General features: G+C 46.4%; 1 protein-coding gene across 5 annotated transcripts; it reads right to left on the bottom strand.

Moving 5' to 3' along the window:
* Nucleotides 1-1,765: 1,765 nt before the first annotated feature.
* On the bottom strand, nt 1,766-13,312 carry LOC142898356 (aryl hydrocarbon receptor nuclear translocator-like). 5 transcript variants are annotated; one of them, XM_076041283.1, is made up of 20 exons: nt 12,916-13,312; nt 12,178-12,271; nt 12,021-12,071; nt 11,878-11,928; nt 9,659-9,872; nt 9,253-9,466; nt 9,035-9,137; nt 8,871-8,936; nt 8,639-8,724; nt 8,453-8,529; nt 7,909-8,043; nt 7,745-7,819; nt 7,311-7,462; nt 6,957-7,079; nt 5,750-5,840; nt 5,360-5,547; nt 4,297-4,519; nt 3,997-4,174; nt 3,270-3,430; nt 1,766-3,181 (listed from the first exon to the last, which is right to left on the bottom strand). In XM_076041283.1, the coding sequence occupies exons 1-20, from the start codon at nt 12,950-12,952 to the stop codon at nt 3,098-3,100; spliced, it is 2,403 nt and encodes an 800-aa protein (XP_075897398.1). In that variant the 5' UTR covers nt 12,953-13,312; the 3' UTR covers nt 1,766-3,097. The 5 variants fall into 5 exon arrangements, with proteins under 5 accessions (XP_075897398.1, XP_075897397.1, XP_075897396.1 ...); XM_076041282.1 differs by having other exon boundaries at nt 3,997-4,171; nt 4,297-4,522; XM_076041281.1 differs by having other exon boundaries at nt 4,297-4,522.
* Between the last annotated feature and the right edge of the window lie 769 nt (nt 13,313-14,081).

A 14,081-nucleotide genomic window follows, 5' to 3' on the forward strand; every position in this document is an offset into this window, starting at 1 on the left:
CCCTTTTCTCCTTTTGAACCCACTGCCCCCATTCTCTAAGAAAAGATGGACCTGTGGACAAACAGAGTGCCATTTGGCACCTATGTCCGCCATCAATAGTTAATCAAGGAGTTTGGTGACAATCAGGTCTTTCCTGAGGACACCTCTGAATTTCTCCATGGCCCGCAGGTCAAGAGTGTCAAGAGTAACGAGAGTTCACTGGACTTCCGGCCAGAGAATATATTACACAATAGGGAATTAAACCAGGTGGTACAGCACTTATAACACTTTGGGAGCAAATGAGGTGCACAGTTGAGGACACTCTGTTCAGGCCATTGGTTTAATTATGCACTTCCCAGCAGTGGGCAGTCAGATTATTTAATCGTCTTAAAATGGAGAACAATAGAATTGAGTTGTAATTAATAGTCAGGAGGAGGCAGAAGGGAAAAAAAGGGTGGAGGGAAAGAGGATATGACACCTTGTGGTAATCCACTTAAGAGGGCTGGAAACCGATACAGACCAGAAAAAGGGCAGATTGTTCTTCTGTGATGCACATTTATTTATGTGATGGTGCGTCTCAGGGACGTGGATGCAACAAAAAACACAGAGACAGAAACAGAGTTAAAAGTTTGAAGAAAAGAGCCAAGATTTACAGGCCTGGCATCACAAAGGCAACGCACAAGTGCTTGCGTCTGCTTGTAAACCTATCTTTGGACAGCACTGGCCGTATTTCATCTGTTCTCACCCCGAGGCTGAGGACTGGAAAAGCGAGAGGAAGAGAGCAGAAACTGATCCTAGGAGATACCCAGCGAGTCCTCTCTGATGCACACAGTGGTCAGATGATCCAGGCCAATCAAACCAAAGGTGGCTTGTGTTTCGTCAGAACACGAGGTGAATGTCAATATAATTAACGACGGCTATGACTCTGGCGTGTGTGTGTGTGTGTGTGTGTGTGTGTGTGTGTGTGTGTGTGTGTGTGTGTGTGCGTGTGTGTGTGTGTGTGTGCGTGAGACCAGGATTTCCGTCTGGAATCAGCGATGGAAAGTTTGAATAATGACGGTCACCTCATCAATTTGCACAATATAACAATTTATTACAAAAAAACAAAACATTTCTTTCTCTCATTTAACATTTCATAGACATATGTATACAGTATATTTATATACTTGTGTTTCTATGAGTGATAAACATCACATCACTGAAAAGAAATACAGAGGAACCAAAAAAAATGGTTTTCAACAATAACAAGGGCAAAAAAAAAAAAAAAATCACCAATGGCAACAGCTGTTCAAGATGAAAACAGGAAAATTATTAGCACAGGCTCATGAAAATTAAAACTGAAAAAAAAAAAAAAAAAAAACACTATGGGAGGGTTGGAGTTAACCAATTCAACACACACTAGATCTTTTTTATTTAGAGGCATAACTGCAAAATCCAAAAATTTACCAATGCTCATTTTGAACACAGTTGATTTGACCTATATGACTCAGTCCAAGTCTGAATGTTTTACGCATACAAGATAAGAAAACGTTTAGTTTTTTGTAGATTGTAGATCAAAAATTTTTTATTTTTTTTTTAAATGATTGCATTGAAATTCAAAATACCCTGATTAAACCACGACTAAAATACCAATCAAGAGAGGGCGACTAACAGATCCAAAGATCAAAATTAAGATACAATACTGGGGAACATCTTAATTTGACTCACTGCCCTCCACTACAAAATAACATTAATATCAGGGAGAACATTTGGGTCAATGATAATAAATGGCTTTAAGAGTACACAATTCTTGTTTTTTTTTTATTATTGCTGTGTGATTTCTTTTTTTTTTTTTAGCATTTAGTTTACAAAAGTAAAAACAGCCCATACAACAACATATTGGGCAACTGAAAATATAAAGCAAGTCAGACAACCTTCTGATTGTGTTATCCATGATACTGTACATATCCATTTTACATACATACATACATGCATACTGTATTCACTAATATGTAGGCAAAGGAAGAAAAAACAAAAAGACCGTTTATATTTCCAACAGCACCGAGTCAAACAGCATTCAGCCTCTGTGACACTATGTGTCTGCTGATGGACAAAAAAAAAAAAAAAAAAAACATCCAATGAAGAGAGAAAACTCAAATAGTGACCACAAAAAAATGAATTAATCAATTATTAATAATTAAAGGTGAAGCCACCAAAGTACACAGACAAAGTGAACAGAGTTGGGCAGAAGCACTCCACGGAAGCAGAGCTGGCTTGCAGCGACATGCAGTGAGTGAGGTTAGCGCTAACAGCGGTGGGATTCCTGTGCAACGGTGGAGAATCGGGGGTGGGGGGGGTGGGGGAGAAAAGAAACCTGTAGTAACCAAGGCTGTATATCCCTGCAATTTCCTGAGATTTAAAATAAACTCTTCCAGAGGTTAGTCAATGTGCTAAAACTGCAAAATGTACTTGCATCATTGCCTGAGAAAAACTAGGAACATTAATAAAAAGGCATTTGTGAGTGTTCACTTCCTGCTTCAAATGTGTGTGTGTGTGTGTGTGTGTGTGTGTGTTTTGTGCAGCCTACTTCACCGTGGTCATGTGATGATTGTCCCCATTATATACTAATATATATTTATATAACATATCTACAAAATGGGTTGTTGCGCTTTGGGCAGTGCTAGCTAAATAATTCTCTTTCCATGGCTGAATGTTTGAGTAAATCATCATCTGATGGTCAGTAGCAAATCCTGTCACCCACCCAGTTGAAACCTGACGGGTCAACGCCAGCCAGGCGCTACTTCCAAGGTCTCTGCCTTTGAAAAAAAAGAAAAGAAAAAAAAGACAGCTTTGTTCCACCACTGACACCAAGTGCTTCCATGTAGGGGGAGAAGATAGGGGGGAGGGGTGTCGCGTCTGGAAAATTAAAGGGTGTGAAGGACACCCCATGTTCTGCTGGGCGCTTCCGTTGCCAGTTGTAGCTAAATAAATAAAACCGAGAGAGGCGACAACCTGCAGGCGGCGCAACTGAAGCCATGCAAAGCCAGGAGAAGGGCCTGTCAGTCGGTCAGTCAGTCCAGCAGAGGAAAGCAAAAAGCTGAAGGTGGGAAAGTCAGGGGGCGAAGCGGACAAGGGCAAGTCACTCGTTGAACTGAGAGTACATGGGTATCTCGAAGTCGTCGTCGTTGAAGGAGCCGGGCTGGTCCAGCATAGACAGCACGTCCTGTTTCAGAGGAGAGAAAAAGACGACCGTTATTCTGAGAACAGAGAGAAAAGAGAGCGAGGGGAGCGATATCGCGGACGTGACTCACAGGAAACATGTCTTGCTGGTTGCCCTGAGCGTGAGGATGCTGCTCTGCGTTACTCTGTGGCTGGTGCTGCTGCTGTGACTGCTGCTGCTGCTGGCTCTGCCACTGGGGCCAAGCTGCCTCTGCTGCACGAGGAGGGAACTGCGCTGCCGACTGAGAGCCGTCTGGGATTTTAAAAGCACAACGAGGGTCAGCGGGCAGGCGAGCACAACCACAACACCAGTGTTCATTTTGACAGAAAAATGGTATTTAGTGTTAGTCATAATTTAATCATCTAAGTTGTTTTAGTTGACGAAATATCACAATCATTTAGTTGACTAACATTACAGTAGATTTAGTCAATTCCAAATGTCCTGTCGCCTCTTCCTCTGCAGTGTTGACATTTGGTCTCAAATTAGCCTGCACCACTGATAATCTGTATGTACGTACTACCTAATTTCCTGACCACATCGCTCTGATTGGTTTTCTTCCCAACTCCTCCCGCCACTTTCTAAATCGTCATTTCCTCCCACAAAAAAAATGACCTCTGATTGGATCTTGTCTCCGGCAGACATTTTCCTAACCCATTTGACGAAAAATGTCAACACACCTTGTCATCGTCTCAGTCCTTGTGAATACATTTTTATTTAGATATTTAAAAACCTGTCTGACCCGACTACGACGAAAAAATGTTCGTCAAAATTAACACTGCGCAACACCCCAGCCGCCCCCGCGTTCACAGAGGAATTACCGTAGCCGTTGGTGTTGAGGCTGGCGCGCACATTCATGGGCGGATAGTTTGCGCCGCTGGTGGTCGTGGGGGAGGCACCTGTAGGCATCTGGTCGAAGGAGTTCGAGGAGCCTCCTCCAAATCCACCCATGCGGGCAAATGGCGGGGACATGGTTTTCGCAGCCTGTGGAGGCACCTGCTGGATAGAATAAGAAGTTGTTTTTTAAAGGCTGTTGAGCTGCAGTTCAAATGTGGGCTGAAAGTTGAGGATAAACTACTGTACATTAGCGGCAGGAGGTTGATTTCATGGCAAAGGGTTACCTGGTTATTGAACTGCGGTCTGGCTGCAGCTCCAGCTGCAGGCCACCCGCCTCCTGCCGGTCCTCCCTGAAGGGGGGCCACGGTGCTGGCGGGGGGGCCTGGGTGCGAAGGGGTGACCGAGTGCGTGACCCCGTTCTGACGGGACATCTGAGCCAGCATCTGGCCAGCGGAGGGCCCCGCCTGCGCCATGTGCGGCGTCATCTGCGAAGTCATGCCAACGGGCCTGCTGGAGAAAGCAGAGCGGTTGGTTCCCCGTCATCACCCGAGAGAGAAAATGAAGAACTCCGAAAGGCCACGTTCACAGCGAGCTACAAGGAAATCCAATATTTCTTGGGAAAACACCAAAAAGAAAAAAAAAGTGCAACCTCGTAGCGGCACACGTTGAAAGACCTCTTCCTTCATGTGGGTTTCTACTATAGAACCCATTCATAACTCATAACTACATTCTCAGCACTGAGTCCTTTTGCAACTGGTGAGTCAACATAAGAGAAGACAGACGAATAAAATGAGTCAAAATCTTTGACTCATTCAGCAGGCTCTGCTCTCACACATAGAACAACCCCCTGGTTTGTAAACCACATAATAGGTAACAGAAACAGATTTTAACTACATGACAGAGCCGCTGGAGGAATCCTCTGCAGCTTAATGGAAACCAACGGTCACAGACCAAAGAGCAACGAGGTAGAAAGGTCCCATGTACGGCCCTTGTGAGAGCTTTATCTTTCATCCCTGATTCTGGTGTGGCACCTTCACAGGATCCGTCATCAAAAATCCCTCCATTCCACGCACGAGCATCATTAGCCCCCTGTTTACAGCCTCCCACAAACAAGAAAACGACACAAGACGTTGAGGTCTCAGAGGATGAAATGAAAGTGTGGTGTTGCCTCTTGCCTGGAAGAGGTTTCAGCTTCCTTTGTGATATCACAACGGGCTGATTTCGACAGATCTTTTGGCTGATTTCTTTCTTTTTTTTTTTTTAAATTGAGGCAAAGGGTGAACTTTTTTTCATTTCCAAAGAGTTCACCAATACGCCAGGGACACAAGAAACTGTTACACATCATACCTGTACACATCGTTGGCGCGACTAGCGGGGAAGTTGTTGACCGGAGAGTAGATCTGCGCCGGGGGAGCGGGTGTGGACGGAAGAACCTTGGTCTGGTCGGGCCCCTGGTACAGGGACGGGTAGAGCTCCGACTTCTCCAGGCTTTTACTGTGGTCGGGCCCGGCGGCAGTCGCTGGGTGGCCAGGCATCTGGGGACCAGACAAATGTTCAGCAAAGAGAAATAAACCAGTGAATTTAACTACATCTTCAAGCTTGACGGCTTAGTGTAAAAAAAAAATAAAAAAAAGGAAATAAAAGTGAACAAAGATTTTGCTTGCTAGAACTTCTGAGTAACTTCTGAGTTTCCAAGAAAATTACAGTCAGTCCCAGAGGGAGGCAGTGAGTACTGACCTGTGAGAGCGTGATCGGTCCGGCCTCATACATGCTGTCTCTGGTTCCACCTCCCTCCAGTTCAGCCTGTTGCTGCTGCTGCTGTAATTGCCTGGAAAAGGGTTGTTGATAAAAAAAAACCAAAAAAAAACAAAGTCACTCACAATTCATTTTGTTTTTTTTCCTTTTCCATGACTGGGAAGCTTGTGTTGGTCATGCTACACCACACGTGGATAGGTCACCTGTGAAAGGACAGCACAATACCCTGTACCTGTGATCAAGGTGTTCTGGGTTCCTACTGCTTAATCCTCTAAAATGTATTAAAAAAAAATAGAAGCACAAGAGCAACAGAAAAGTAGTTGCACTGAAGTTCACACTTGTGGACAAACAAATGAGGAAATATGAATAGTGCTTCGAGCAGTGACAGTCTGCTAGAGCCTATAGACCACATGGGAAAGTGTGCCGAAGTCTCTTTTCTCCTTATCAGCTCAAAGGCGTCTGAGCGTTTTAGCCATTGGGCATGTATGCAAACATCTCTGCTGGCTAAGTTGACACTATTTTCATTCAGCAGTCACCAGGGAAGCTAAAAATAATCCTTATATAAACTTTTTTTTTGCCAGGAAATATCTCAATACTGAATCTCATGCCTGTGTGCTGTGCTGTTAAATTGCAAACATGTATTGTCCTAAGTTGCAGCGACTGATTATCCACAAGATCAACACGATTTTGAAGCTAAATGTGTGGTTGCTATAATGCACATCTTCTGGGTTACAGCAGGAGGAACACTTGAACATTTTTGAAAGAATAAAGACGGGCACTGCACCAGAATCATACACTGCGTATTGAGACAACATTTCGCTGTTATGAAAACATCCCAAACACCAGTTACCAAAAAAAGCTTACAACCCACCACCGGTCACCACGGCAACACAGAGGAGATACAGGGACAGAGGCGGAAGGCAGTAACGCGCTCTGGAGGACAGCGAGGTTATTTCCAACTCCACTAACATGCTGCAACACCTCCATCCAAAGTCAACCTACACCAGCTAAATTCTCACCAGCAGCTGCAGGAACAAAGTTCTCACGTATAGCCCGTCTGATAAACACAAGGAGACAGTGACAGAATGACGGAGAAGAGAGTCACCCATGAAGAAACAGCAGCCCCAGGTACCCCCATGCAGGGTTGGGGGAGGGCACAACAGTCAGGCCTGGCCTGGTCTGGTCTCACCTGGTGGACACCTGCGCGGGACTGAGCACTACAGCAGGGCAGCTTGGGCTGCTCTGGCCCAGGGAGGGGGGTTGCGAACCCCCCGGGGAGGAGATGGGAGTGAGCGAGTCCTGTGACGAATTTCTACCGGCCCACATTCAGGGTGGGTGGGAGGCAGGGAGAGAGTGATCAGTGTGGGTTCAGGTAAGGAGGAATTGTGTGTGTGTGTGTGGGTGGCGGCGCAGCTGCGATCACATCCAGAGACTCTTTCACAACGGCCACGTTTCAAAACGACAGCCTTTCATTATTCTGCGCCGTCTCGCGTTGCGTAAGCGCGTGACAGCCCGCTGCTGGTAAACGACGGCGGTGACTCACTTGACGTTGACGTTGGTGCAGATGATGTACTCGATCTCTTCCGAGTAGGGATTCTGGAATGTGAAGGAGTTGGTTCTCATCCAGATCCACTCTCCAGATTTGGAGCGAAATCGAAACATGACCGACAGGACCTGGCCTTTCATCTTCACCACCTGTGGACAAGTGCAATGCAAATTGTAACTGAAGTAACAGCTCGAGGAATGATGCTGAAAAGGCACAAGGGTACAAAGCCAACAACTGCAAGAACAATTCCTGTAACTATACCAACTTCTTCTTTTAAATATGGTTGAGCCCTAATAGTTCTAATAAAAGAAATCTAAAGACCAATGGCACAGTGTTGTACTGATCAACACAGACATCAGCCACATTAAAGATTCATAATGTTCATTTTAGGCTTTAAATTAGTGCTAAGGTCAAATATTTTGCTGTCGTACCTGTTGAAAACTGTCTCTGACCAGGCCCTGGTCTTCAGGGTGGGCCAGCTCTAGAATGTTCTTCCCGAGTAATTCCTGCGAAAGAGACGCATACAAGCCCCGTCAGGGTGTGTGAAGTCTCAGCAGAGCAGAGTGACGCACTTCCTGCAGCTCCCTGTGGTCACCTGGGGCTGATAGCCGACAGCGGCCAAGCAGCGGTGGTCGATGAAGGTGAACATGCCCTGGCAGTTGTGGCGCGAGATGAACTCCACGGGAACGCTGATGCAGTTGACGTCTGTGTCGCCCGGGCAACAAGTCACCTAAAAATGTGGTTTTGAAAATAAAATGACGTGCAACCTACAAGGCCGACGACTCGTGACAAACAGAAGACACCGGTTCAGCAAGGATCCCATTTCAGTCGTCAGTTTTCCTCGTCAATGTTTCCCAATCAAACAGGCAGAGAGATGACCTCACTGCTGCTGTGTAAATATTAACCACCATCCACGTCAGACAAAAGACTGTCTGACCATGGTTTTCTCCAGAAATGCGTATTTTCAATAGAAAAGATCTTAGATTGTGTTCCCTATCCCTGGGTGGTGGCTTTATCCAATTAATTTGGGTCTCCTTGTTCAGGGTGAGGTTCGCCATCACCCATCTGCCCCCGGATCTCCTCTAAAATGACACTCATAACTAGTCAGAACAAAATACTGTGAAGTCTTTGAGACAGACCTGTAGTCTCCCGATGGCCACGAGACAATATCGGCCCCCCTGAGTGTTGTCTGCTTCATCGTCCGTTAACGATACTCCTAGCGTGCAAATACAACATTTACTACAGAGTCAAACCTGGACACGATTCATCAATTCAGCCTCATTTATAAGCTCCAGTTAAATGTGGGTAAAATGTTGTTGCGTTACCAGCAGGGGGCCATGACTTAATGTATCCTGTACAGTGAACCACCACGTACTGCGGCTCCCCCTCCTTGGCTGGACCCAAGCCGTTCCTGGTGCAAAAACCAGAATTGGTGAATGTGATGCAAAAATGTGGTTATGTTTCCATCCACTTGCAACAAGGCAGCTCGACTTTCCCTGTTCCCTCGACACAACAATCTAAACAGCAGCTGGACAGACATGCAAAATCTGTGGTCACCTATTTCTGTTCCTCAGGAAGTTCAGTCTGTTCATGGACAATGGCTCCACTGGACGGAAGCCAAACCTGCAAAGAGGCCAGCACACAGGCAAGTTCAGTGCCTCTGCTCATATCCAGCATGCATCAGGTCCCCAATTGGTTGCCAATTGCCGAACAGGACCAACCTCATTCTGCAGATAAATGAACGACGGGCTCCCATACTCATCCTGGCGGACGACTGCTGGCCTTCCTTCTTTACTGTTCCCGTTTTCAGGTCCAGCATCCTCCCTTGGAAGTCATAGCGGGATCGAATTGTTCAGGAATCACATCCAAGCAATTTTATGAGGAAAGCGGAGTCTCACTCGTGGCGATAAAGACATTTCCTGTCTGTATAGTTCCGTACCTGTGCTGTTATTTTCCGCGGTGGACAGCTGCTCCCTGAGCTTTTCCGTGTCGTCGGGGTGGAGCTGATCGTAAAGCGAGGAGCCGAGCCAATCAGACTGCAGCTGGTTGAGGACGGGTGTCAGGGAGTCTGAGACATATACAATGCGGCCGGTCTCACATGAGACCACAAACAGGAAGCCGTCGGCCGCCTCCAGTATGAGATGTTTCAGTTCCTGTGAATGCATGGCATCGTCAGAAAACCAGCGAGCAATGGCAGCGGATCTTCAAGGCTTTCCACTCTAAAACTTCAGAGTATTCAACCAACATGCGCCTCATTTGGACTGCCTGGCCAGTAGTAACAATTCAAATTCAGTGGGGAAAAACGCCTGCTTGCCTACGCCATCTCGAGCTCAGGCTGCACGCACCTGATCAGTGAGGAAGGAAGGCTTGTAGGAGCCGTCGGCGTTGGTGTTGCCGCTTCCTCTCAGAGACTTCATGTGCGACACAGCCATTCGCAGGATGGTCAGCTTGTCCGGCTTCCGCGCCAGCGCGCTGCAGGTGGGCACCATGTCGGACAGCTCTGTGATGTAGGCGGTCATCTTGTTTCGCCGCCGCCTCTCGATCTCGCTGTGATTTTCCCTGAAAGGGCGGAAGGCGAGGCGGAGAGGAAAGGAGGGATCGAGATGGGGGGGAAGAAACAGACGGGCAGGTGGACAACATGGAGTAGAGTTAAGAGTTAATGTCGCCATGTCAATATGCCTTTTGGGAGGAGGAAGTAGGAATGAGAGTGGTGGGGGCGGGGGCGGGGGTGTGTATTCCAGCAAAAGAGGTTCAGCAAACTCTGAGTTGACTTAACCCAGAATGGAAAAGTTGGTTTTCCAGATCCAGAACAGCTGACATGAGTGAATCCACTCCGAGTGACGTGTGTTCATCATGATCACAAACTCAAAAAACCCTGCCAGATAGATAGAACATTCCAGAGAGACTGCCAAGAGAGAAACCAGAGGTTCATAAATATAATGTGCCGTCAGGCTACAAACGGTCTTGCCAAGACACAGAGTAGGTAAATCAAAGTGCGGTATGACTAAGAGACTAAATGCGAATTTTACCCTGAGAAAGGATACGACTCACAAGATTTGTTTCTCAAAGTGAAGGCAATACGTTTCCAAGAAAAAAAGAAATGAGGAAATGAAGCTGTGGTTGAGCACAGAGTGGGGAAGACAGACACAAACAGGTTTCTTCAAGAAAAGCTGCCAGCGAGCAGGTTAGGTTCACACAGTGAGTTACCATAATGACTGACTGGCTGACTGAGTCAGTCAGACTGAGTTTGACTTTCCCTCTCTGTCTGGAACTGGTAACACACAGTTTTCCTCCTCTCAGGGTTAATACACTCCGAAGTTTACGTAACACACTTTCTGGAATACTCCACCAAGTGAGAGAAATAATGTACAGAAAAAAAAATCAATAATATGTCGCCAATGATCTATATATATATAAAAAATAATAGTGAGAAGAGAGAGTGAGCCTGGTTGGTCAAGACCAGTTGTGAAAAGTGAAAAAGTGTGGAGGGAAGAGAGCAAGAGAGAGAGAGAGAGCCCCTTCAGATGTCCTGAGAGGGGTGCGGGGAGAGAAAAGACACAGAGAGGACAGTTGCTCAAAGGGAAAGGGATTACCAGAGTGAAAGAATTCCCACAGTCACACACAGCATACAGCAGTTAGTAGCACACAACACGATGGTGGGTTGAGAGACAACCAGCTGCCCGGACAAGCACCAAACTGGGATGCAGAAAGTGGGGGGACTAAACCTGCAACACTGTGCTGTCCAAGAAAAATAAAAACAACACCCAAAAAAACACAACGTGATCGATCGATCGTGTGTCTTCGTTTTTCGTAGCTTTGTTTTTCTTTTGTTACGACAAGGGTTTTTCGTCTTACCATCTTACGATGTTTCGGTGCAGCTTCCTCAGAAGTGTCACTAGATAGCATGTGTGACGCGTTTTATCAGCTGATGTTATGGAGGCGCAACCAACCTGTCAGATTTGACAGGTCGGTCACGCCTCCTGCTGGCCGTTCGCCTCTCCAGGACACTGCTCCAGGTGTGCGAAAGCATGTAGGCTCCCTCGTCCCGGTTCATCGTCTCTGGGCCCCATCTTTTTTAATTTTTTTTTATCTCCATTGTCCCTGATCCAGCGTCACTGGATCAGAGATGATGAGACGGGACAAGGGAGCCTACATGCTCTCGCACACACTTCTGGGGAAGGCGGAAGCTCCGCCGAAACATGTCAAGAAGGTAAGACGGAAAAACGAAGCTACAAAATGTGATCATTTGCCGGGCTGCCAGTAAGACTGGATAGTATTTGATCAGTGCATTCAATGTTCATATGGACAAGTCCAGAGGAAACCTTCCAACACAGGTATGACCCTCAAACAGCAAGGGTCATAACTGGCTAGCTTTTCCTTATCTGCAAAGCTATGACTCCTCCACCCCCACCAAAAAACCCCACATAATTAAAAAAGAAAGAAAGAAAGAACCTAGGCAAATAAATGGGGAAGGGGAAGAGAGTTGGAGCAGCACAGTGGCAAGTGGTCCTTTCCTTCACTTCATCTGCACAGCAGCGCACGGTCACTTGTCTAACCCTCCTACCTGGCAAAGCGCTCCTTGTCATTGTTGGAGCCTGACGTTTCATCATCACACCTGATTGGGGAAACAGATCGACTGTTATCGCAGCGGCTCAGGAAATCCAAACAGCAGCTCATTTGACTTTGGAACAAAACCTGAAAAGGTACCTGAACAACTTATTGCCTTCGTCGTCGTCGTCATCGTCGTCGAAGTCTGGCCTGTGTGGAGGAGAAAGAGACCCTGGTGAGAGGCCTCAGACTGGTGACAGTGAAGGCCATCACACTTTCAGAAGCACAGTATAACTTGCACCCCGGTTCCACTTACGCAGCTCTCCTTTTGTTGGAGCCTTTTGCTACAACAGCACCACCGCTTGCTTGGGTCCCACTCGCCCCCATCCCCAAATTTGGGTCCGGTAATTCTATTAATAACACAAGAGCAAGAAGAGGGAACGTATAGCAAAGGATGACAGGTGATTTCCCATCGTGCCCCTGCGATTTAAAAAACAAAAAAACAACCCCCAAAACCAGAAGCACTCGCCAAACTAGCATTAGTTCGAGAACAGCCCATTTTAAATTTAAAAAACACTCTCTGTACTTTCGGCAACGATAAGGAGAAATTGTAAACACAGACATAAACAAGGCTCAAGTATAAGTTAAAGTTGGGGTAATGTTGATAGCAACCTTGAGCGCAACAGTGAAGCCCAGAAGCTAGCCAACGGCGACCAACAACCCCGGCTAACGTCCTAGAGTTTCGTTTAATCTCTCGTCTTCTGGGTACAATGTTAAAACGTTTAAATCAAGACTTAGATAATCACTAAATCCGAACTTCAATACACTGGCTCGCAGCTCGCCAAGCCTTTGGCGACAGCAACAAACAGCTAAGATAGCCATGCTACGGCTTTAGCTTGGCCACAGAGCTAACTGGGCTGCTGCTGTCACGCTATCTTTGGAAAGAGTGCACCGCTCCAACAAGCACAGGCGCAAACAACCGTGACCGCGACGAAACAGCTTATGCATTCGTAAAACACGCACAATGTTCACTACACGCAAGACTGCAGTTTACCTGGGTTCGAAGAGGACATCTCCGTGTGGAATAACATAAACAAACAACTTGGGCTGCTGGGGGGGAAAAAAAACCCTCGAGAACCCCCGCCCCTCCCCCTAGGTAGCCGAGTGGAGGCTAAAAAGTGCGTTAGCGATCCACTGACGAACGCGACTTTTATTTTGCGCGACAAACGCGCAAAGCCATGGCTAGCATGTCACGACAACGACCCCCGCGATCTTTAAGTCCAAAAGAAGACAACGGTCCCTCCCCCCCAACTTCGTGGACCGGTTCCTGTTTTTGACCCGGTTTAAACCCCCCTTCGGTTTAAGATGGCGTTAGAGCTAGCAGGCTGCGCTCTGTCTGCCTGCAAGTGGGCACATATCAATCAGCTAACTAGCGACCCCACTGGCGTTTCACCCTTGGCGTATGGCTTGTTGTATCGGACCGAAGCCTGCGGAGATCCTCAGGGAGGTCAAAGGGAGCAAGAAAGGGGGAGAAAAGTGTTTGTTTTATGTTTGACTGTTGTTTTGTTTTTAAATCGGTGGAACTTACATACTGTGGTTATGTTTATCCACTTTTCATCTCAAGAAGTACAGAAGCCAATTAATTGAAAAGAGCAATACAGATATTTGCTTGATATAAAGTAATGAAGTGAAAGAAAATATACAATAATAATAATAATAATAATAATAATAATAATAATAATAATAATAACAACAACAAAACATTCTTTACTGACAGTTGACAGTTCTTCTAGGTCATGAGTAAACTCTCGTTTTCTCACATTCTCGTTTATCTGAGAAAATGTTCAGATCTGATAATACACTCTTGTATTTTTTTTCTACGCAGCATTGTTTACCAGCTTGCAGTGACTTCCTGTTTTGCTTGTTGCTTCCAGAGGGGCACACTTGGGTGCTGCAATGCTGTGGCCGGATATAATTAAATTTACTGAATACAGGATTTTCACTTGTTGCACGTTCCAGAAAAACAGGAAATTGCGTGTAAGATGGTGAATCAGTTTGCTCTGAAGTTGACGCGCGGGGAGAAACTACAAATGAGATGCAGCCCGACGGTTTTCCTTTGCTCTCCTCCAATTGGATTCCACGTCCTCCAGCTACGTGTGACGTCAAAACGTTGGGAACTCCATGTTTAGCTCCACCCATCTGACTGCATGCGGAGCTGCA

The sequence above is a fragment of the Nelusetta ayraudi genome, unplaced genomic scaffold, assembly GCF_046127955.1.
Source record: "Nelusetta ayraudi isolate G7.1 ecotype Tasmania unplaced genomic scaffold, CSIRO-AGI_Nayr_v1 ptg000063l, whole genome shotgun sequence".
NCBI classification, from domain to species: domain Eukaryota; kingdom Metazoa; phylum Chordata; class Actinopteri; order Tetraodontiformes; family Monacanthidae; genus Nelusetta; species Nelusetta ayraudi.

What these genes read in the sequence shown, in the direction of transcription:
- LOC142898356 (XM_076041281.1), bottom strand. Translation starts at nt 12,952, where the DNA reads ATGTTATTCCACACGGAGATGTCCTCTTCGAACCCAG. An exon ending in GAAGGCAATAAGTTGTTCAG is followed by an intron (nt 11,929 to 12,020) that starts GTACCTTTTCAG and finishes TTCCCCAATCAG; the next exon opens with GTGTGATGATGAAACGTCAG. An exon ending in CGCGCCAACGATGTGTACAG is followed by an intron (nt 4,523 to 5,359) that starts GTATGATGTGTA and finishes TGCTTTCTCCAG; the next exon opens with CAGGCCCGTTGGCATGACTT.